General features: G+C 37.9%; 1 protein-coding gene across 1 annotated transcript; it reads right to left on the bottom strand.

The window, feature by feature from the left end:
• Positions 1-21,728, bottom strand: LOC106869130 (uncharacterized). The gene is made up of 5 exons (XM_014914701.3): positions 21,393-21,728; positions 12,563-13,756; positions 9,766-9,887; positions 6,302-6,486; positions 1-2,815 (listed from the first exon to the last, which is right to left on the bottom strand). The coding sequence occupies exons 2-5, from the start codon at positions 13,698-13,700 to the stop codon at positions 1,639-1,641; spliced, it is 2,622 nt and encodes an 873-aa protein (XP_014770187.1). The 5' UTR covers positions 13,701-13,756; positions 21,393-21,728; the 3' UTR covers positions 1-1,638.
• Positions 21,729-22,313: the final 585 nt, after the last annotated feature.

Here is a 22,313-nt window from a genome sequence, read left to right as displayed (position 1 = left end):
CCGAGGTTGACTTTGCTTTTCATCTTTTCGGGGTCGATAAAACAAAGTAGCAGTCAAGTACTGGTGGTGATCATTGTGATCGACTTCCCTCTCCTTCTAAAACTGCAGGCCTTGTGCCAAAAATAAGAAAGAATCAATATATTAAGAAAGGCGGTGAGCTGAAATAAAGTGGAAATACCAAATTTACTTTCCACTTTATTTCACGTGCTTCCGTCGATTCTATTGATTATTATTGTGACTTGATGCCGATATGAGAAATCATTATTAGAAGACATTTGTAAGTATTGTAACAACGACAAGGAAGTTCCAGAAATACCTGGGACTACGTGTTGGCACTCCGTCGCTTACGAAGTCAAGGATTCCAGTTGATCCGATCAACGGAACAGCCTGCTCGTGAAATTAACGTGCAAGTGGCTGATCACTCCACAGACACGTAGTTCTCGGGAATATTCAGCGTGACACAGTGTGACAAGGCTGACCCTTTGAATTACAGGCACAACAGAAACAGGAAGTAAGAGTGAGAGAAAGTTGTGGTGAAAGAGTACAGCAGGGTTCGCCACCATCCCCTACCGGAGCCTCGTGGGGCTTTTAGGTGTTTTCACTCAATAAACACGCACAACGCCCGGTCTGGGAATCGAAACCGCGATCCTATGACCGCGAGTCCGCTGCCCTAACCACTGGGCCATTGCGCCTCCACACCCGGGACTACATTATATATCTAAAACACCAATGTGTGTGTGTGTTTGATTCTCTTTGGACCAGGTCGAACGACTACGTAAGAACTGATGTGATATCGAACGCTTTTGGAATATAACCCCAAATTATCAGTAATACAGAATGTATCAATTTGACTACACTACTTCGGAATCTCTTAAGGTTTCGTTAGAGTTAAACCAATGACCATGCAAGCCAGAAGAAAGAATTTATCCACCATGTCATTTCTCGCCGTGAGGTAAAGTAATATCTAATGTTTGGACATAGTCGTACTTCGTTTGTTTTCGAATTGCCATGCCTAACATCTCAAGACTAGGCCTCACAGTTAATCATCTTTACACACGAACTAGTTTACAAATGTTGAAATAATATTTTGCTGTGAATTAAAACATTGTGGACAGACTGTTTTATACTTACCTTAAGAGACTACGAAATTTGGAATTTAATTGTTTTTATTTGCATGTATATATTTTGAGCATATATACTAGATTGTGATTCTTATGATGTTCATACACACACACACATACATACACATAAATACATACATATGTAGGATAGATAGATAGATAGATAGATAGATATGGAGTGAGAGAGAAAGAGAGAATATAGATTTTCGTGAATATTAATATTCTTCGAGTCAGAGTAAGGCAAATTTTTTGTAGAGAACGGTATGATCGATTGCACCTACCCGAGGGTACAAATGATGCACATTTACATCTGATAACTTTCTCGATTCCAGATTAAATGAAAAACCGAAGTAAAACTCAATAGAATTGGTAGTGAGACTGGTCGGTATCGAAGTAGTTGTAGTAAAACATTCAGTCCGGAGTATTCTGGTATCTCGACCAACTCCACCATAGTTGGATTTCTGGTAATAATGCAATACTTATGCATCAGTGATATAAAACCCACACTCAACTCGTATTACTCGACTTCTGGTTTCTGTCTATGATAAGCATCAAGCATTACTTTCTTTGGATGTCTGACAAAAAATAGTTTCTCTTTGGTAGATGTCAACATGTTATCATTTGCATTGTCCTTGGGTTCTAGCGATGTACTCTCTAATTTGGGATCGCTGTTTCGCATTTTTCTTTGCGGTTTATCTCCAACAATAAGCGAATGGACCAAACAATGACTGCTATTCGTGTTGAATTTCTGCTGCAAGAATCTACACAAAGGAGCTTTATCTGCTGGCCGATATGCATCTCTGCACGTACACACCAATTTCGCCGTCTCTCTCAGGAGACCAATATCTTTTTTCAACAGCTCTCGCATCAAGATATTCTTTTTAATTGGTTTAGCTTTTATCAAGGATCCGTGAACTGGATAGATTGATTTCCAATCGACATTGATAAAGCCCTGGTTCACTTTTGAAGAATAATTTTCTCCTACATCACTAGACACTTCTCGAATATTCTCTTTGTTGTTAAATCTTGATCGGGAATTATTAGTAATGTTAAGTATTCCTTTACTATTTCGTTGTAGTTCCTTTTTGTATTTCAAAGATGTTCCATTTTTCATAATCCTTGTTCTTTTCTTTTGTTTGCTCATTTTTTTACTGTTTTGAATAGGAACTTTACATTTTCTTTCTGAATGACCATACGTTTGCAGAACACGTCGAGTTGAAGTTTTTCCACTTGAAGATGTCGGTACAGTCGGCTTTTCTGCTGTTTTTCGTTTAGCTAAAAAATTAACAGAATCATTGTTCTCTTTGGAGTGTAGCTTTTCTTGACGAGATCTTGTATTTAATGTTAAACCCGATTTCTTACCTGATGTTGGATTTGATGAATATATTTGAGGGTTAGGATTTTTCTCTTTAGGTAAATAATGAGGTGGCTGTTTTTTATGGTTAAAATTCAGCTTTTCCGGGCGAGTACTGGCATTTTTTTTATCAGTAGCTACAATACAGGTTTTTATTCGGCTTATTGGCACCGTCTGACTAGTTTTGTCGTTTGTTTTGTTTCCACTGACGTTAACATCATTCAGTTGGTTTCTGGTGGGTTTGTTTGAACGACCAGAAGTAATTGTTTTCTTCGTGAGATGCAACCAGTTCTTAAAAGGTGTGCCACCTGCTTCTGTTCCATTGTTAACATTGGTAGTCCTGTCAAGAAATTGAATATTTTAAATTTTCTATTACGACTCTTTGATAACAAAGCGAAGCGACAAACAATAGGCGGAGGCAGTTGGTCTCCAGCCCTAAACATTCTCTATATCATGTGTGTGTATATATATATATATATATATATATATATATATATATACTATGTATGTACGTATTCATGCATGTACGTATGTATGTCATTATTCAGCTTTATTTCAAGATTTTTTTGCCAGTAGAGAAAGGGCCTGTTTCTAACCTAGATCCAAGGCCCCTTCATTCGAATTTCAGCAATATGAACAGAGTATTTTTGTATGTATGCATGCATGTATATGTGCAGATTCGTATGTTTTGTTTTATGTATGTATTCTCTTGCATATAGTTACATATCTATACATTCTCATATATACATAAACGATAGAGTTCTGGAAGGTTTTACAAATTTTTACATTTCCAGTGATAGATTGAATCTGTAATCTTTGAATCAGCTATCTCTTTTCTGGTTTTGAGAAGCCTAATTTCTCAAGATTGGCATTTAGGCAGTGTGTTACACATCCCCTATGTATGTATGTATGTATGTATGTTACTTTTCCCAACAAAGTCACCACGAATCACTAATTTTACAACTAGCTATTTTGATTGTTGCAAATCAGTAATCGATGGTCGCTTTATTTACAATATGCTGTTAGCGATAGCCGACTCTGGCTATCGCTCTGGCATGCAGGTGCTTGCGACTGAGGATGAGCCGAATAGCTCGAAACGGTTCAATATGATTAATAAATATATATATATATATATATATATATATATATATATATTCAATGTTCCATCTCGGCAACCCAATGCTACATGGGTAATCTCAGAATTATGGAAACCCTCATAAACTTATTGAGACTAGCCACTAATAACAGGAAGAAACTACACGAAGAACACTGGTTGCTATAGCAACAACAGTCTGCACATGACACCTTCCTCCTTCCTTCCCTACCCTCCGCACACCACCACCACATACACATACATCTAAGCAACAACCTTTTCCAACTACCGCTTTTCCGAATGTCCTGAAGACAAATATAGAAATACAAGGTAAAACTGCAACTTTTTGTTTTCTTTTCCTTTTGCCAACATTGAAACTTTTAAAGTTTTACCATTGATAATCAAAAAATATTGTTGAAACTAGTTTGGTATATACATAAATAAATTTATTTTAAACAATTACAAGTTTTCCAAATTTAGGTGCATTTTCAACAACAAATTTGCTTATATATATATATAATTCTTTTCTCTTATTTTTCAGTCATTGTAGTCCAGTCAAGCCGGAGCGTCACCGTGAAGGGTTTAATCGAACAGATCGATCTCAGTACTTATTTTTTAGTGTCTGGTATTTATTCTGTCTGTGTCATGCCGAATCGTAAAGTTACTGGGACGTAAACAAACCAACACCACACACTGCTAAAGATATTCAAGGTTCAGGTGGTGGTGTTAAACTGGGATATGGATTAAGTCACGCAACCATCAAAATAGGATCTTTCCAATTTGGCTGCCAATTTTCGAAAATTCAAAGTTTGTAGAAAATTTTAAAATTTGGTACATTAATGTAGTTTTCCAAGCTGAATCTCAGGAGATATTTCACTTTTTCCAGAAAATTTTTTAAAAAGTTACTGAGGTTTAAAGTTTGATAATTTTCACTCGGTCAAAAAATTGGATTTGGTATTTTGTGCTCGACAGCACGTGTTGTCAACTGTAAACAAATCAAATTTTGCTTTATGCACGCCATATAACCCCCTCATAACTTTTTTTATTTTTTGGAATTTTCAGAAAAGTTTTGTCAATTTATATTCTATACACGAGAATTCGTGCGATTATCCAAAAATAAAACAAAAAATTTTTGGTGCGTGATTTAAGACTTATTTGGCTGTTATTTTTAGTACATCTGACGACCACCTCAATGAGTGGAATATATTATTCGACACGTGCTTTCTTGCAGACAAAAGAATTCTCATGCTTGACTTGTTACTATGGAAAAAGGCATGGATATGTCTTTGGCTTACGATTGGCTAAAATTACCCAAAATTTGCAAACTTTAAAAGCTAATGACTTTATTTATTGCTTTATTGCGAAAATGAATTTCAAAGCAGTGATTAACATACAAAACCATATCATTATGCAGAATATAAAATCAATTCGAGCAGGAATTGAAGACATTGAAAATTGGCAGCCAAACAGAACAGATCCCCAAAATCTTCCAGCAATACCCATCCAAATCCATCTCAAATCATGTCCTATGTCTTGTAAAAGGATCCACTGATAATGTGGTTTTGAGTACACTCTGTTTAAGAAAATATGATAAAATCATGGCTAGAACGCCTTTAAATATAGGTCGGATCTTTTATTCAAAGTTTAGTGAAAATTTTAAAATTTGGTGTACTGATGTAATTTTCCACGCTGAATCTCAGGAAATAATTCACTTTTTCAAAAAAAAAATGTTTAAAAAAGTTACAGAGGTTTGATAATTTTCACCCAGTCAGAAAACAGGATTTTGAAGCTCTCATTTTGTGCGTGACAGCACGTGTTGTCAACTGTAATAAAATGAAATATTGGCGGAATTCTGCTTTACGCACGCCACATAACCCCTCATAATTTTTTCATTTTTTGGGAATTTTCAAAAATTTTTGCGAATTCTCCACACGGGAATTCTTACGATTATTTTTGCAAATTCTACAAACGGGAATTCGTACGATTATGCAAAAACCAAAACAAAAATTTCTTGTGCGTGATTTAAGGTCTATTTAGCTATTATTTTTAGCACATTTCACGACCCCTCCCCCATTTAATAAGTTTAAAATGACCACGCGAATAAACAGTTTGTAACAGCTTGGCTTGTTAATATGGAAACAGGCACCTATATGTCTATGGCTTTCGATTGGGTAAAATTACCCAAAATTTATTAACTCTTTATTTATTGATTTATGGAGAAAATGAATTTCAGGTCAAAGATTAGCATACAAAACTACATTGTCAGACACCAGTAACGTATAATAGTTAGAGGGCATATGACTCTAATTTACAAAGTCAGGTTTATATCCTACATGAGAAATCTATTTTAAACTTCATCATCAACCCAAGGACACTATTGTCTTCAAGACCTAGTATTCCAAGGGCTGGTTACCCAGTTTCCATGGCGTATAGATCACCGAGATAACAACAGTCCCTCTGAACGGACCGCCAGTGCGTCGTAGATATAAGATATTAGAAAGGCGGTGAGCTGGCAGAATCGTTAGCACACCGGGGAAAATGCTTAGCAACGTTTATTCTGTCGTTACGTCCTGAGTTCAAATTCTGCCAGAGTCGACTTTGCCTTTCATCCTTTCGGGGTCGATAAAATAAGTACCAGTTGAACACTGGTGTCGATGTAATCGACTTACACCCTCCCCCATTGTTGCTGGCATTCCGACAAAATTGAAACCGATATCAGATAAAAGAACTTACTTCAGAAAAATAAGCGCTCGTTGTTTGCTCTTTTGATATTCCCATAGCAATAATTGATAATTTAAAACTTTTCCAGAGGAGTTGTTTTCTGTAGTTCGACTTAGTTCCTGTCTTTTCTGGCTATTATTGTTGTTATTAGCATTATTTTTTGATAAATGAATTTTCAATATTCTGGTCACGGGACTCTATAAAATATGAACGAATATTGACTCACTACATTAGTAAAGGTACGCAAATTTGTAATAACAGTAACAACAATAACAACTACTATTACCACAACAACAGCATCAACAGCATCATCATTTACAACAACGACGACGACGACAAGAATAACAACAACAACAAGAGTGCAAACCTCCGCCAAGGCAACACCAATGTCCTCTCAACGATTAGCGGAAGATGATTTTTAAAATGAGAATGTCTGAAGTAAACTCGACTGCTCTCACAAACGAGAATACTGAAAAAAAGAACACGACCGCTCTCAAAAATTAAGTTTAAAAAAACGGAGAAATAACCCAGAATCCTTGTCCGGTACCTGATCGATCCCAATGGTAGTCATGGAATGTGAAGGTGGGTGTGCGAGCCGTGTTTGTAATGCTGTGTGTATGTCGTCTGCAGTGGGAACAGGGACAGTTTTCTCTATGAAGGCCTTTTCTAGTCTATCCGCTGATAGTATCTTTACGACCATTAAGGTCTATAGTGAAAATTCTATCCGTGCGCGAAAGAAAACGAAAAGGACCTGCATACGGTGCTGATAACGGAGGTTCAACAATATCATTGCGTACAAAAACGCGAGTCCAAGAAGTAAAGCTTCCTTCAAGGCAGAGCTAGAAATGCAATTGTCAAGTAAGTGAGAGGTTTTAAACAGGAGCGGTATATTCTAAATTGGTAAAACTAAAAAATTGTCGAGGATAAATTAAATTTATTATTGTTACTGAATATGTTAGTGTTAATTAATTTCTGAACGGTTTTGCTACCGTTTGTTTATGTAGTTTGATTTTGTTATCCATCAGTTTCTACTAAGAAAGAGACGCGAGTAAAATTAATAATAGAGAAACGAAAATAAAACTTTAGCAACAGCAACGCCGCCATAACTTACGTGGAAACCATGAGCGTGCTTTCAAGGGAGATAATCAGAGAAAGACTTGAAAGTCAATGTAAGATCGTAATACTTTATATAAAGTAAAGTAAATATAACAAATAATCTAGAATCCTTGTCTCGTACCGGATCGATCCCCAAATCTAATCAGTTCGTGCCAGTCACGAGGCCAAACATCCCAAAAGTTTCATACGAATCTATCCAGTGGTTCTTGAGATATCCTTTCCACGGACAAACAAACAAACACGACTGAAAACAATATCTCCGCCTTCCCTAAGGCAGAGGTAATAATGACTGCTTTTAGAATATGCCACCCAAATCTGGCAATGAAGGACTATATTTACCACGAATACAAAGTGGTAGGAGCCATATACAGCTAGAACATTATTACAAAATATCAATTATAGAACTACAAATATATCTAGTGCAGTATTATGGAAAATTAATACAAATAACTACGAAAATCGAACAAAAATGCTTTCTGCTTCAAGTGAACCAACAAATACAAAACAGAGGTTACAATAACAGAGATCTGGGAAGAAAACGGAGAAACAATAACAGAAATCGTAAAATGGTTAATCCACATTACTCCGTGAGGAGATTAGGGCCAGTTTATCGGTTTTTCCGGTGTATATATTCCTCCCTGGACGGGACGCTGGTCCGTCGCATGATTTCTCATTTTCCCCTGCTGAGTGGACTGGGGCAACGTGAAATGAAGTGTTTTGCTCAAGAGTGCATCGCCCGGTCCGGGATCGAAATCACAATCTTACGGTCATGTGTCCAACACCCAAACTACTAAACCATACGCCCCCAAGAAATCGTGATATGTTATGATAAAATGATGGCAACAAAAACCCTTATGGCGTAATATATAAAGTAATTCTAGATATTGTTTGGCTAAGAAAAAAATTCACCTTTGATCATAGATTTGCTCAGACAGAGCTTACTTGGAGTAAATATTTCAATTGTGCACTCTGAAAGGTATCAGTAGTATAGTAAAAAAAAAACTACTGACCCCTTGGCTAACAATGACGTCCCGGGTTCAATCCAGCAGTCTCGGGATAACAAAAGCCTTGTAAAGGAACTCGGATAGACGGAAACTTTAGCGAAGCCCATCCGATGAATTTTACTTGCAATTCAACGGTCTAGCCTTGACAGACACACTATATCATGCTGAGTCTACCTGTGAATTTCATTAAGAGTATACGTTTCTCTATGGAATACTCAACCACTGAATTCGCTAAATTCAATGGGTTGGTTGAATCGAAATCGACGTGAGAGTCTTATCATATCGCAGGCCCATATTGAACGGACAGTTCTGGAACTTTGATTCCCACAATCCGTTGCTGGCACTCCGTCGCTTACGACGACGAGGGTTCCAGTTGATCCGATCAACGGAACAGCCTGCTCGTGAAATTAACGTGCAAGTGGCTGAGCACTCCACAGACACGTGTACCCTTAACGTAGTTCTCGGGGATATTCAGCGTGACACAGTGTGACAAGGCTGACCCTTTGAATTACAGGCACAACAGAAACAGGAAGTAAGTGTGAGAGAAAGTTGTGGTGAAAGAGTACAGCAGGGTTCGCCACCATCCCCTGCCGGAGCCTCGTGGAGCTTTGGGTGTTTTCGCTCAATAAACACTCACAACGCCCGGTCTGGGAATCGATACCACGATCCTATGACCGCGAGTCCGCTGCCCTAACCACTGGGCCATTGCGCCTCCACCCACCATCCGTACAGCATGAAGAAACGCCTCATCCTCGACCTATCACATCGAGCGACCTAGACACATACCAACATGAAATAGAATTAGCGATACTTTTTAGAGAAACTATTACTCTGCAAGCGTAGCATCGGAGAGAGAGGGTGGACAAGGAAACGGAGAGGGGAGGGAGGTAAGAGAGGCGAGGGAGATGATAGAGGAAGGAGGAAGAAGAGAGAGAAGAGATACAAAGGCAGAGAGAGAAAAAGAGAGAAAAGGAGAGAGAAAGAGAGAGAGAAATAGAGGGGGAAGAAAACCGAAGAGGGAAAAGATAGAGAGACGGAGAGAAATAGAGAGGAAGGGAGGGGGAAAAGAGTGGAAGAGAAAGAGTATCAACGCTGGGAATATTCATGTGTCAATACGATATCACCATCACCATCATCATCATCATCATTATCATTTAAGGTCCATGTTCTATGCTGGCATGGTTGGACGGATTGACAGGAGCCGATGAGTTGAAGGACAACATCGTACTCCAAGGTCTACTTTCACATGGTTTCTACGGCTCGATGCTCTTCCTTATGCGATATAATATTGTTATATTATATCGCGTTAGGAATATAAAGAGCTGTATGTGCGTGTGTGTATGAAAATTGAATCACCTTGTGAGAATAGAACTTTTCCTCCCATGGAATAGTTGCCGTTGAAGGTGGGGACATGTGGTAAAGAGCTCTCATGAAGAATGTCCAGTTCAGTAACATGGTCTGTGACGTTATATAGGAACCTGTCAAAAGTAAAAGCATATTGTAAGCAACACTATTTATGATGCGGTGGCGGCGGCGGTCCTAATGTAATTTCTTACATTGGTATACTATAGGTTTATACTGGATTAAGTCGGACTGAAAAAAAAAGAATGAAGACGACGCTGGTAGGATTTGATCTCAGAACGTAAAACTGCAAAGCGTTTCTTCTGGTGCTCACTAGATTTTGATAGCAATAAGAATAATATTTCTTTCCTTCTTGGCAGAAACGTTAGCACGCCGGGCGAACTGCTTCGCGGTATAACGGCTCTGTGAATTATTGTGAATACTGTTGTGTTACTTTGTGAAAACTGTCTCGGTGAATAATTGTGATTTTTGTAGAAGTATTATGGTTGTATTTCACGTGAGCTGCTGCATTTTTCCCAGCTATGACAAGTGGTAGTGTCTCCAGTATGGAGAGCTACGCCAAAGCCACTGCGGTGAGGAAGCCAGTGCCGCTAGAAACCAAGTTAATCAAGTTGAATATGGAGGTTACCAGAAGCAGGAATTTGATAGAAGTTGAGGGAGACTCATACAAATTGTACCCCCCAAAAGAGACTAAAGAAAATAAAATTCTGAGGACAGTAGTGTATCGTACACAGGCTGTCGAAACCGGTAAAATTGAAATGGTGACGGAAGAAGAAATCGAGGAGTGCCTGGGTGAAATTGTCAATGAAGCCACGTACATCAACAGAGGAAGAAAGTTCTGTACGGTTGAGGTGAGGTTCGCCACTATAGAAGAGGCAACCAAGCATGCAACCAACATATTAAGAAGTGAGAAAATAGCATTGCTACCAAGCTATAGAGGAAGAAGAAGTGTGAAAATACGAATTCCCAGAGTTACACCAGATATTAAACCAGAGTGGTTGGTTGCAACAGTGCTGGCTGCAACCAAGGAGGAGCCGGAATTGGGACCAGTGGCGAAAACAAAAGTGTGCGAATGGTGGGGATTTGGACTCGAAATGTGGCTTTTTGCCACATTCGAGGACATAGAAAGAATTCCCTACCAGATAGAAGTGGAGGACGAGAAAACGTTAAATGTTGTAATCGAGGGAAGACAACCAAATTGTTATATATGCGGGGAGAGAGGTCATATGAAGACCAAATGCCCTCTATATGAGTTCACACAGCCACAGCAAGAGAAAGCACAAACAGAGGAGGAAAGAATTGTAGACCACACTGAGGAAATAAAAGAGACAGAAGTGTGAGACAGAAAACAAAGGAAAAGAACGAAAACGGAGCTACTAACCCTAAAAAGCGAAGGAAAAATAAGTCAAAGGAACGGTCAACAGAAAACAAAAAAGAGATAAAAAAGCCAGAAACTAATAATGTACAAGAAGAGGAGGAGAGAACGGATAAAGATGTGAAATACAAGGGGGTTTTGATAAAGTACGAGAATTTCGAGCAGATGGAGAGAAGGGTCGAGAGGTTGGGAGAAATAATAAGAGTGAAGATGCTAGAGAAATGTGCTGAAAAATGCATTTTGATACGTGAGGAAAGATGCTGGGAGTGCATAAAAGAACATGGTGAAAATATAATAACGAAACAGATATGGTTGGTGGAGACACCACCCCCTAGAACTGATTATTTGCAGTTGTTAAGGACGGACGTAACAATGATTAATGGAAGAAATATAATGCGTGTGTTTGAATTTTTTGAGTTACAAAACCGTTAAAATGTTTACATGACGTTGAACGTAAAAGTGAAAAACTGGATAAATGTAACCACCCGACTTCGGGGATCGAGTGGACATTGCGCCTCATTTTTTTCATACTTGCATATTATCATTTTATTTTAATTACCCCGATTTTATGTTTGCGTTTTGTACTGTCTTTATGTTTTGTGATGTCTTAAAAATTCTTTGTATAGCCCTTTATGAGTATTTCGCCCGACGCTACGTTCTGAGTTGAAATTCCGCCGAGGTCGACTTTGCCTTTCATCCTTTCGGGGTCAATAAATTAAGTACCAGTTGCGCACTGGGGTCCATTTAATCGACTGGCCCCCTCCCCCAAAATTTCGGGCTTTGTGCCAAGTGTAGAAAAGAATATTTCTTTCCTTCTAATTTTGCCAGAAAGCCAACAATTTTGAGGAAAGGGAGCAGGTCGGTTATATCGAAGCCAATATTTGATTAGTACTTTATCTCATCGAATTGGAAAGTATGAAAAGCAAGTTCGACCTTGGCGGAATTTGAACTCAAAACGTAAAGACGGACGAAATACCGTCTATGATCATAAGTCTCTTCAAACAAGATTAGCCTAGCACTAAAAAAAAAATTATTTCACCATAGGTCATTTTAGAGGGTAGTATTCTTTTCTACTCTAGGCACAAGGTTCGAAATTTTGAGGGAGGGGGCCAGTCGATTAGATCGATCTCAGTACGCAACTGGTACTTAATTTATCGGCCCCGAAAGGATGAAAGGCGAAGTTGACCTCGGCGGAATTTGAACTCAAAACGTAAAGACAGACGAAAAATCGTTATGCATTTCACCCGGCGTGCTAACGTTTCTGCCAGCACGCCACCTTTATGAAATTACATATGACATTATCTCAAAGTTTTAACAAACATATAGATATCTATCTATAAACATCCCAAACTTCTGAATCACAGAGAGGGCAAATCATAGTTATATATATATATATATATATATATATATACTTACATAAAAAACCTGTTTGTGTCAAAATATCTGGCATCTGGGCTGTTAACTTCCGCGGACACAAAATAACTGGCTGATCCCAGTTTGTTTCTTGATTACTCCAGCTGTTTAAGGTAGTTATATGAAATTGCCATCTCAAAATATCTTTTACTGTCAGTGACATAGCAGGAAACACGCTTAAGAGGGCGTGTATTGGCACATAAGCTTGTCTCTGTCCTCTGTGGTCAGTTCTGATAAATCCTGGCAGGTTATACATTAAACCGTCAGCACCGGAGAACGGTAAAAGGCGAAGTGAATATAATTCAGAAGTAGAGCCCTGAAAATGGGTGCTGTTGATAGTGTTATTTGTATTGGATATGGAATGGTAAAGTGAAAACAAAGTGCACGAAGAAGAAGATGGGTCTTTCGTGGCCCAATGTTTTTTAACAACCATTTCAACCAAGCACGACCAATAGAATATAACTTGTTTTAAATTGACAATAGTATCCATTTTAGGAAGCATTTGAAATTTGCTGAGAAATCTTGATTGCTGTTTGGAAGAACACGTATAGATATTCTGTGTTATTAAAGGATACTTCAGCTTTAGACGAAGGCAGTTTAACACAATGGTGCAGTTTTTTCCAGTACAACCAGGAAATAGAACATCTCTAATATCAGACCAACTAGCCATAGGATTTCCTTGCACAGAAATATGAGGGACTGACCATATGATCTGATCGGGCAATTTTGCTATAGATTCATAAGACGGTAAGAAACTAGAGTTCAATACATTATCTATGTTTGATACTAACTGAGAAGCTCTGCAATTTAAACTGGATGCATCTTTGCTTATGACATGTTTCCAACGAACCAACTTGTTTAAATTCTGCCGATTCTTCCAAACATCTTCCAAGTTAACTATAATAATTCCAGTATCAACAATCTGGAAATTTTCCAGGAATTTGGCTCGCTCGCTGCTGGAACATTTGTGAATATTTCTTCGTTGCAGAGGATATTTCAAAGTGAATTTTAAACTATTTAGAACGATAGTGCAGTTTGATTCAGAACAATCTGGAAACAGGGTGATTTTTACATCTTGCCAATTAGCCATTTGAATATTACCCACATTTATATGTGGTATGCTTCTTATAAGATCTTCCATTCAGAAGATTTACTGGTAGGAATAATTAACACAAAAACCTATGTTTCTTCTAAAAACTGCAAAATAAAACAGAAAAACACATCATGAAACATGCTTCTTTAGACTACACATATACATTTTCAATTATTTTTTTTTTTTTAATAATCTTTTCTGAATATTATTTACTAGAAGTCAAAAAATTTTTTTTTTAACATAATGAACGGAAGCGAGGGAAATCCCATAACACTAACAAAATGCTCCAAAATTGATGAAATCGATGTTCAGTGATAAGAAGAAAAAATGGAAAGACTTCCTCCCTGTCCCCACCTCCATTTTCTCACAAATTATTGTGTTTTTTTTTTTTTTTTTTGCCAAAATCCCACGTTTTCGGATACGGAGTTTCCGGAAAATTGCCAAAAATCGGAATTTTGAAATTTTTTGCCTCTCCCCATGTCTTCATTTTTCACTTTTTTCCGCAAACCTAATCCTAAAACCCCAACCCTAACCCTAACCTTAAGCCTAAAACCGTAAGCCTAAAACCCTAACAGTAACCTTAAAACCCTAAAGCCCTAACCCTAACCCTAAAACCTAACCCTAACTCTAAAACCCTAACCCTAACCCTATTTTTTCAGAATCGTAATCTCCGTATTCTTCCGCATATTTTGACAAAAAAAATTGTGAAAAAAAGATTTTACAAAAATGTTTGTAAATTTTATTCAGAATCCATAATCTCCGTATTTTTCCGCATTTTTTTTTTTTTTTTTTTTTTTTTTTAATTTTCTGAAGAAAGTTTAAAAAAGAAGAATTTAGTGGTGGGGTAATTTCAAAATGCCGATTTTTGCCAGTTTTTTTGCAGATTCGCATTCTCCGTACCCGAAAACGGGGGAGGGGGGTAGAAAAAAAATTAAATAAAAAACGGTGTGTTTGGTGGGGTACAAAAGAAGTCTTGCAAAAAAAGAAAGAACATTAAAGAAAATGATAAATGAAGATGATTCAATTTATGGAGAAATTGCTTCTTTGTGTGTGTATGTGTGTGTGTGTGTGATAATTAGCATATATATATGTATTATGTACTTTATTGTGTTTTGTTATGCCCAAGATTCCTCCGTTCGATGAAAAATTGTCTTTCATGAAACGTGTCCGTGGTACGAAAAAGTTGAGGCTCTCATGTTGCGGGGATCACTAACCAAACGCCAGTAAATCAACTACTCGAAAAGTAGCCTCCCTTATCAATGACTAGTAAACATTTTGGCAGAGTATTTTCCCTTCATGATTAATTGTCGCTAACGTGAACTAATTTCCTAATAAGAACAGACCTTAATTCAGTCCCAGCAGAGACTTCACAGCACACTTACGATTGGATCTCTACTCGTGAAGCGCATCTGAAAGATCACAAACATGCACCAAGTAAATCATTTAAGTAAATCAGTAAAGAAGCATTGACTGATTCTACAGAATACATTAGTTTCGAAATTTTGGCACAAAGCCAGCAATTTCGGGAGAGAGGTGGATAAGTCAATTATATCGACACCAGTGTATAACTGGTACTTACTTTGTCTTCCTCGGCAGGATTTGAACTCAGACGAAATGCCGCTAAGTGTTCTGCTCTGTGTGCTAGCGATTCTGATTGCTCGCTGCCATTACAGTAGAATTACATTAAGTGCTCACAATATTCGACTACACGCATAAATTAAACGCGAGCGCGCGTGGTCTGGGGTGTGCGTGGGGGGGATGGGACTTCGTCCCTGCACGAATAAAGCAAGTGATGCATGTCAATGACATAAAGCTAATACAAATAATAAATCGAATTTTCATATAAATCTTTCATATTAGAAGAGACAACTAGAAACAGGGTATATATATATATATTTAATTATATATAAAGGGCATTAACTGTGTATTAATGCCTCACGCTAATACACAGTTAATGCCCTTTATATATAATTAAATATATCTATGAAGAAACGATGAATTTTTTCATTACGAAATTTTTCGTTATTTTTTCATTATGAGGTTTTTTTCACGCTGACTACTTGATAAATTCTTATAAAGAATTTATCCTATATTATATTATATATATATATATATATATATATATATATATATAGTACATCATAAAACATATATGTATATTATAGAGGCGCGGTTGTGACTGTGTGGTAAGAAGCTTGCTTCCCAACCACACGGTTCCGGGTTGCCTTATGCATGGCTCCTTGGGTCAGTATCTTCTACTATAGCCGCGGGCCGACCAAAGCCTTGTCAGTGGATTTGGTTGACGGAAACTGAAAGAAGCCCGTTGTGTGTGTGTGTGTGTGTCCCATCACCACTTCAGAGCTCGTATTGGTGTGTCTACATCTCTGTAACTTAGTGACTCGGCAGAAAAAACCGATAGAATATGTACCAGGCTTTTAAAAGAAGTACTGGGGTCGATTCATTCGACTAGAAATTCTTCAAGGCGATGCCCTAGCATCGTCGCAGTCTGTGGCTTAAACAAGTAAAATAGATAAGACATAAAAGATATATCCCGGATGAACGAGACAGTTATCTTCATCTAAAATACACTGAGGGATGTAAAGCCGAACCGATACTTTTGACTGCTATATGTGTTAAGTTCTGGTTTCCACCATTTGTAAAACCAACTTATGTTTCCAGTAGCGCAGCAGCGGAGTGCAAAGGGAAGATCACCCCCACTTTTGGCTCTGTTGTATAAGCTTGTATAGGCTTGGCTGGCTGCCCAGTGGGGTAAATTCAAAGATTACCACTGTGATGTGTGTGTGAGAGAGAGAATGAGTGCGTGAAAGAGAGAGAATGAGTGTGTGTGTGTGTGTGTGTGTGTGAGAGAGAGAGAGAGAGAGAGAGAGAGAGAATGCGAGTGTGTGCGTGCGTGCGTGCGTGCGTTAGTCTGTGTGCGTGTGTGCGTGAGTGTGTGTGTGTTTGAGTGTCTGCATGTGTGTGTATGTGTATGTGCATGCATGTTTGAGCATGTGTGTACGTGCGCGCGTGTGGTGTGTGTGTTTGAGTGTGAGTGTGTATTTGAGTTTGTGTGTGTGTGTGTGTATGTGTGTGCTTCCGTGTGTGTGTGTATGTGTGTGAGTGTGTGTGAGAGAGAGAGAGAGAGTTTGTGTGTGCGAATGTGTGTGAATTGCAGGCGCATTTCCCTTTCAAACGTAAAATATACAGAAAATTACTTTACCTTGTTTCATTCATTAGACTTATGCATTAGAAAAATGCTGAAAGCATTAGTTTGAATTTTTTAAGTTTTAGATAATACTATTCAAAATCATAGCACGCATAGATATCCATTACAATACGTTAAAAACCCTTACTTTTGCTAGAAGTCCTTATAGAGCCACATGTTCATACAAATACACATATATAAGCCATATATACATAAAAGAAACGTTTGTCTTGAAACAGACACAAAGGTAATTCCGTCATAGCTGCCTTTGTAGTGTAAGAGTCCTTGCATGTACATCGCAAAGTTGACGAAGATAAAAACGAGAAACACAAAACTGGATTGCTTTTATCTTACATAGTACCATTATCAATGAATTATTGCCCCTTTTAAATAGAGTTGCTTCCCTTCTATTAAGATCTTGCAATTTATGTCATAACTTGTTACAAAGCATGTCCACTGGCATACATACGTACATACATACATACATACATACATACATACATACATACATACATACATACATACATACATACGGACAAACGTAAATATATATGCACAGGTGTAGACATGGCTGTGCGGTTAAGAAGTTCCCTTTGCAACCACGCCAATAGCACGTTATCTCGAACACCCTTAGTCGCTTGACTTTCACCATCCATATAATCCACGCCTAACTCTGCCGGCCAGATCAAGATTTTAAATGTTTCACCTTGATGAGGGAAATTAGAGATTTTGGCAGCGTAAGCTAAGCTACTCTGGTTCCCTGGAGGCTGACAGGACCTTGAGTGACTGAAGTGAAAATGATAAAAACAAAAACGTATCAGTACGCATATATGTTGAAAATAAAGTTAGGAACAAGCACTTGACTTTGGGGGCCAAGGTAATTCTGGATCTATGATGATCTTTGATTAGCCATAATAGTCACTTGCCTAGTGATCAGGGTGACTCGGAATCTGTGAGATACTTTGGTCGCTCCTGGGAAATTTTGTTCTTATAATTTCTTATTGTTTTTATTGTTTCACATGTCTATGTCCTACGTATTGTCTTGCTTTTGCGGCCTTTGTAGCCAATAACGCAGTAGTAGTAGTAGTAGTAGTAGTAGTAGTAGTAGTAGTAGTAGTAGTAGTAGTTGCAGCAGCACCACCACCACCACCACCACCACCACCACTATCACCAGTAAGGCAGCAAGCTAGTTGAACCGTTAGTGCGTCGAATAAAATGCTTAAATAGTATTTCTTCCAATTTGTTTGCACTCTAAGTTCAAATATCACCGAATTCAACTTTGCCTTTCGTATTTTCAGAGTCGGTAAAATAAAGTGTCAGTCTTGTACTGAGGTCGATGTAATCGACTCGTCACCCCTCCCCTCAAACTTACTGGTTCTGTGCCTAAATTAGAAATAGTTATAAATGCAGCGAGAAGGCAGAATCGTCAGAGCTCGGAAAATGCCTTGCATAAGTAAATTCGGTTCTTTCATACCTCGATCTGGTCTCAACAACTTTCAAGATTCATAAACTACAGAACAGTCAATAAATGCCCTCGCCTAAATATGAGGCCTTGTGCGGGTAAAAATTATTATTACTAATATATACAAGACGGCGAGCTGGCAGAACCGTTAGCACGCCGGGGGAAAATGCTTAGAGGCATTTCGTCCGTTTTAACGCTATGAGTTCAAATTCTGCCGAGGTCGACTTTGCCTTTCATCCTTTTGGAGTTGATAAGATAAGTACCAGTTGAGCACTTGGATCGATATAATCGATTTATCCCCCTCCCGCGAAATTGCTGCCTTGAGCCAAAATTTGAAACCGAAACCATTATTACTAATATATGTGTGTGTGTGTGTGTGTGTGTGTGTGTGTGTGTGTGTGTGTGTAACAAGATTGATTGTAGATTCGTCCTTTGATTTGGTGGTTTCCAAAAAAGATTTCTAATGTTGATTCTTCATATTTCGCAGGTTGTTTACAGGCATAAATTTGCGAAGATGAAAATAATACTTGTATATGATGTGTGGTGAATTTATGGAAAGAAATCCCATAAAGTTCATCAATTTAGTTAAAAATGGAGAAGACAAGTTGTTAAAATTTATAAGAGAATTTTAATTCATGCAGACGATCGTTTCGTACAGAGATATAAAAATCATGCAAATTCATGACTGAATTGAATTAGATTAAATTAATTAAATAAAAAAGTCGAAAGAATTGACACAGATCTCCGCCTATATTTAGGAATCAGTAATGGGTTATGTCCCTTTATACTTTGAGCTTAAAATCCCGTCGGGGTTGATATGTAAGGAAAAGGTGATATAATTGACTAAACTATCCTCCAAAATACCAGACTTTATGCCTATGTAGGAATTCAGTATTATCATTGCTTTGTTTTCGTTCTCATTTTCACTGTTCTATATTTCCACATTCAAATGGCTACTTTTCGTCAAATTTTGTTTGTGTTTCTCGGAGTCATGTCGTTTTTCAAACATCTTACCATAAATTTAATATCTTATGAACTGTCGTGCATTGTTCATGATCTGTATCTCGATCTTATTAAACATTGCAAAGTCAGTTGGAGGAATATGTATTAGTTGGTCAATTCGGCGTTACCTCTCTTAACAGTGTTCGATGCTGATCAGAAGATTACTTCGAAAAGCTTGTATCTATTGATCTGGGTAGAGAGCGCTCCGAACTGACCTGGTGCGGTCATACTTTTTTGTCTACAGTGAGAATATTTCTCGATGGCAAAATGCTGTAAATAGCCTTCTTATGGGTTCGAATGAGTCTCAAACATACTTCAAACTATACATACATACATACAGATAGATATATCACACCTCGATTGCCATATCAGTTGGATATACCTTTGCTGATGAGGTTTAATAAGATCTAAACATGATAATTGCTTTCACCATTTCGCTTTAAAGACAAGACCCCTTTCCTATCTGCATTGTATTGTCTAAAATTTTCGATTAAGTTGATCTGATTTGAGTTACCTTATTCTGCCAGTTGTTTTAAACACTCAGAGGGAGTTTCGTTTACTAATTGCTGAGATAATCTCCGTTGATGGAAGTATTTTTCATATCGCTTTATAACATACATGAAAATATGACGTATTTTGTATTTAGTTTACAAAACGCTCCCCTGATGTCGATTCGCACAGCCATGTTATTGAGAATCGTCAGAGCATCAAGCAAAATGCCTTAATGTATTTCATTGAGTTCAAATCTTGCCGAATTTAACTTCGTCTTTCGTCGAATGGTAAGACTGATGCTGTTAATGTTTGGTTTAAACTGTTACAGATGAACATCTCAAAGGACATGAGCAAGAAGATTCTAGAGGATCAATGTTCTGGCGGGGAAGGGCATTAGGTGGGCAGCGCAGGGTCAAGGGGGTTGGGACGCAACAAAGGTGACAAGATGGAATGAGTTCAGTGAGCCAGTGTGCTTGAGTGGAGGAGATATAATATCGGCCAGCTTCAAGGATCAGAAAGTCATTATTAGTTCTGGGAAGTGGCCAGTTGATTACATAGACCCTAGAGCTCGATTGGTACAATATTTTATCAATCCTGAAAAGTAAAGTTGACCTTGGCAGCATTTGAACTCGGAACGAAAAGTCACAAGAAATGCCGCTAGGCATTTGCTCAACGTACTAATAACTCTGCCAAGTTGCCGCCTTTATATTGCGTTCAAATTTTTGCACAAAGCCTGCGATTTCGGGGGCCGGGGTAAGTCGATTACATCGACCCCAATGTTCGACTGGTACTTATTTTATCGACCTCGAAAGGATGAAAGGCAAAGTCAACCTCGGTGGAAGTTGAACGCAGCACGTAAAGACGAACAAAATGCCGCTAAGTATTCTGCTTGGCATGCCTACGATTCTGCCAGCTCGCCACCTTTTGATACTCTTCATATTTGCAGCAGGAAAAAAGGAAAGAAGATACAGCACTTCCTTGGGGCAGACGTTAGAGTGTGTTTGTTGATTTTATGTCAATTAGTCGAATAGCCCTTCATAGAGTGTAGTCTAGTATATATATGCGAAACAGTACCGTCCCAATTTGAATCCTGCTTACGTTGAATTTGCATTTCCTCCATCCAGGATTCATAAAAGTAAATACTAATCAAGTACTGGGACCTGGTTATAGACCATATCCATTTAACAAAAATGTATAACTTTGTGCCTTATGTTAGAAACAAGATTCGACGAGGGGACGGGGTTGGCTTCTCCGTTGCTTTTCAGGTGGATTAACTGAAGACGAAAAACCAAAATGCTCCCCAACTAAACTCCTCCTTTCTCGTCGTTAACCACAATAAAGATAATAATACTAGACTTCCATTGATCCGCTCGAACACAACTGACTGGAGTTACTCAACATCTTCACGAATAATCATGATCTTACGATTAGCAATTAAAAAAAGACATTTTTGTTTAAAATCCCATATAATCGAATACTTAATGTTCAGAAAAGAATCTAAACTAAAAAACAAAATATGAATTATAAATAATCAAAATATTATAAATATTGTGATTTTTTTTCCAATGAATATACTTACAGTTCTGAGTTAAAGAATGAGTAATAAAATAACATTTACGACAATAACAACGCTGTTTGTATAACACACACATACACACACACACACAGACACACACACGTACATACATAAATGTATGTATATATGAATATATGCTGTATGAACAACATTCGTGTGTGCGTATAAGGGGTGTGCAGACCGCAGAGGATGTTCGAAAGTATTTTACGTTTAAGGTAGGGAAGACAGTCAAAATACAGAATCCGCCACTGATCTACCGTGTGTAATTTACTTGTGTGTGTGTGTGTGTGTGTGTGTGTGCGTGTGTGTGTGCGTGTGCGCGTGCGTGCGCGTGTGTGTGATTGAGGCAGCTTTATTATGTCAAGAAAACGTAACTGACGCCCATGCGAGTAAGCACGTCAATTTAAAATATATGTTGATTCTCATCGTCATGGAAACTAAAATTTATTGCTTTCTCATTGGTCAACTCATATTCTATTTAACCGCATGGGTTCAAAATCCCATATTTTACTGGCGAATGTTGTTTCTTTTATTCTTTATTCATCGAAGAAAAAAAGGAGGAAATAAATATAACTTTAAAAATGTTTTATATATCAGTAAAATAATGTTAGTATGTTCTGTGTGGGTAAAACTAAAGCTACAATGTTATGTTCAGCTTATCCATTATTTGTGTGACTCAGTCAGCTCGGGTGGTGAATATTAGTGGTATAGATTGATATGCAGATGAAGATGAAAGCATTGCCTCAAAACCTTTAGTGACTGGTTGGATTACACCACTCATAGATGTATCGAAAGCACGTTCACCTTGTTAACTTCATCCATCCCTCTCTGGGTTATTTACAAAAAAGAAAAGAAAACGAAAATAGAGTGAAAAGCTTCAAACTGGGAATCGAACTCGTATTGCAGAATCGCTTACGGTGACCT

This window comes from Octopus bimaculoides, chromosome 3, assembly GCF_046866305.1.
Source record: "Octopus bimaculoides isolate indiv1 chromosome 3, ASM4686630v1, whole genome shotgun sequence".
Taxonomy (NCBI): Eukaryota; Metazoa; Mollusca; class Cephalopoda; order Octopoda; family Octopodidae; genus Octopus; species Octopus bimaculoides.
Note: the sequence above shows the minus strand (reverse complement) of the source record. Positions and strands in the feature narration are given on the sequence as shown.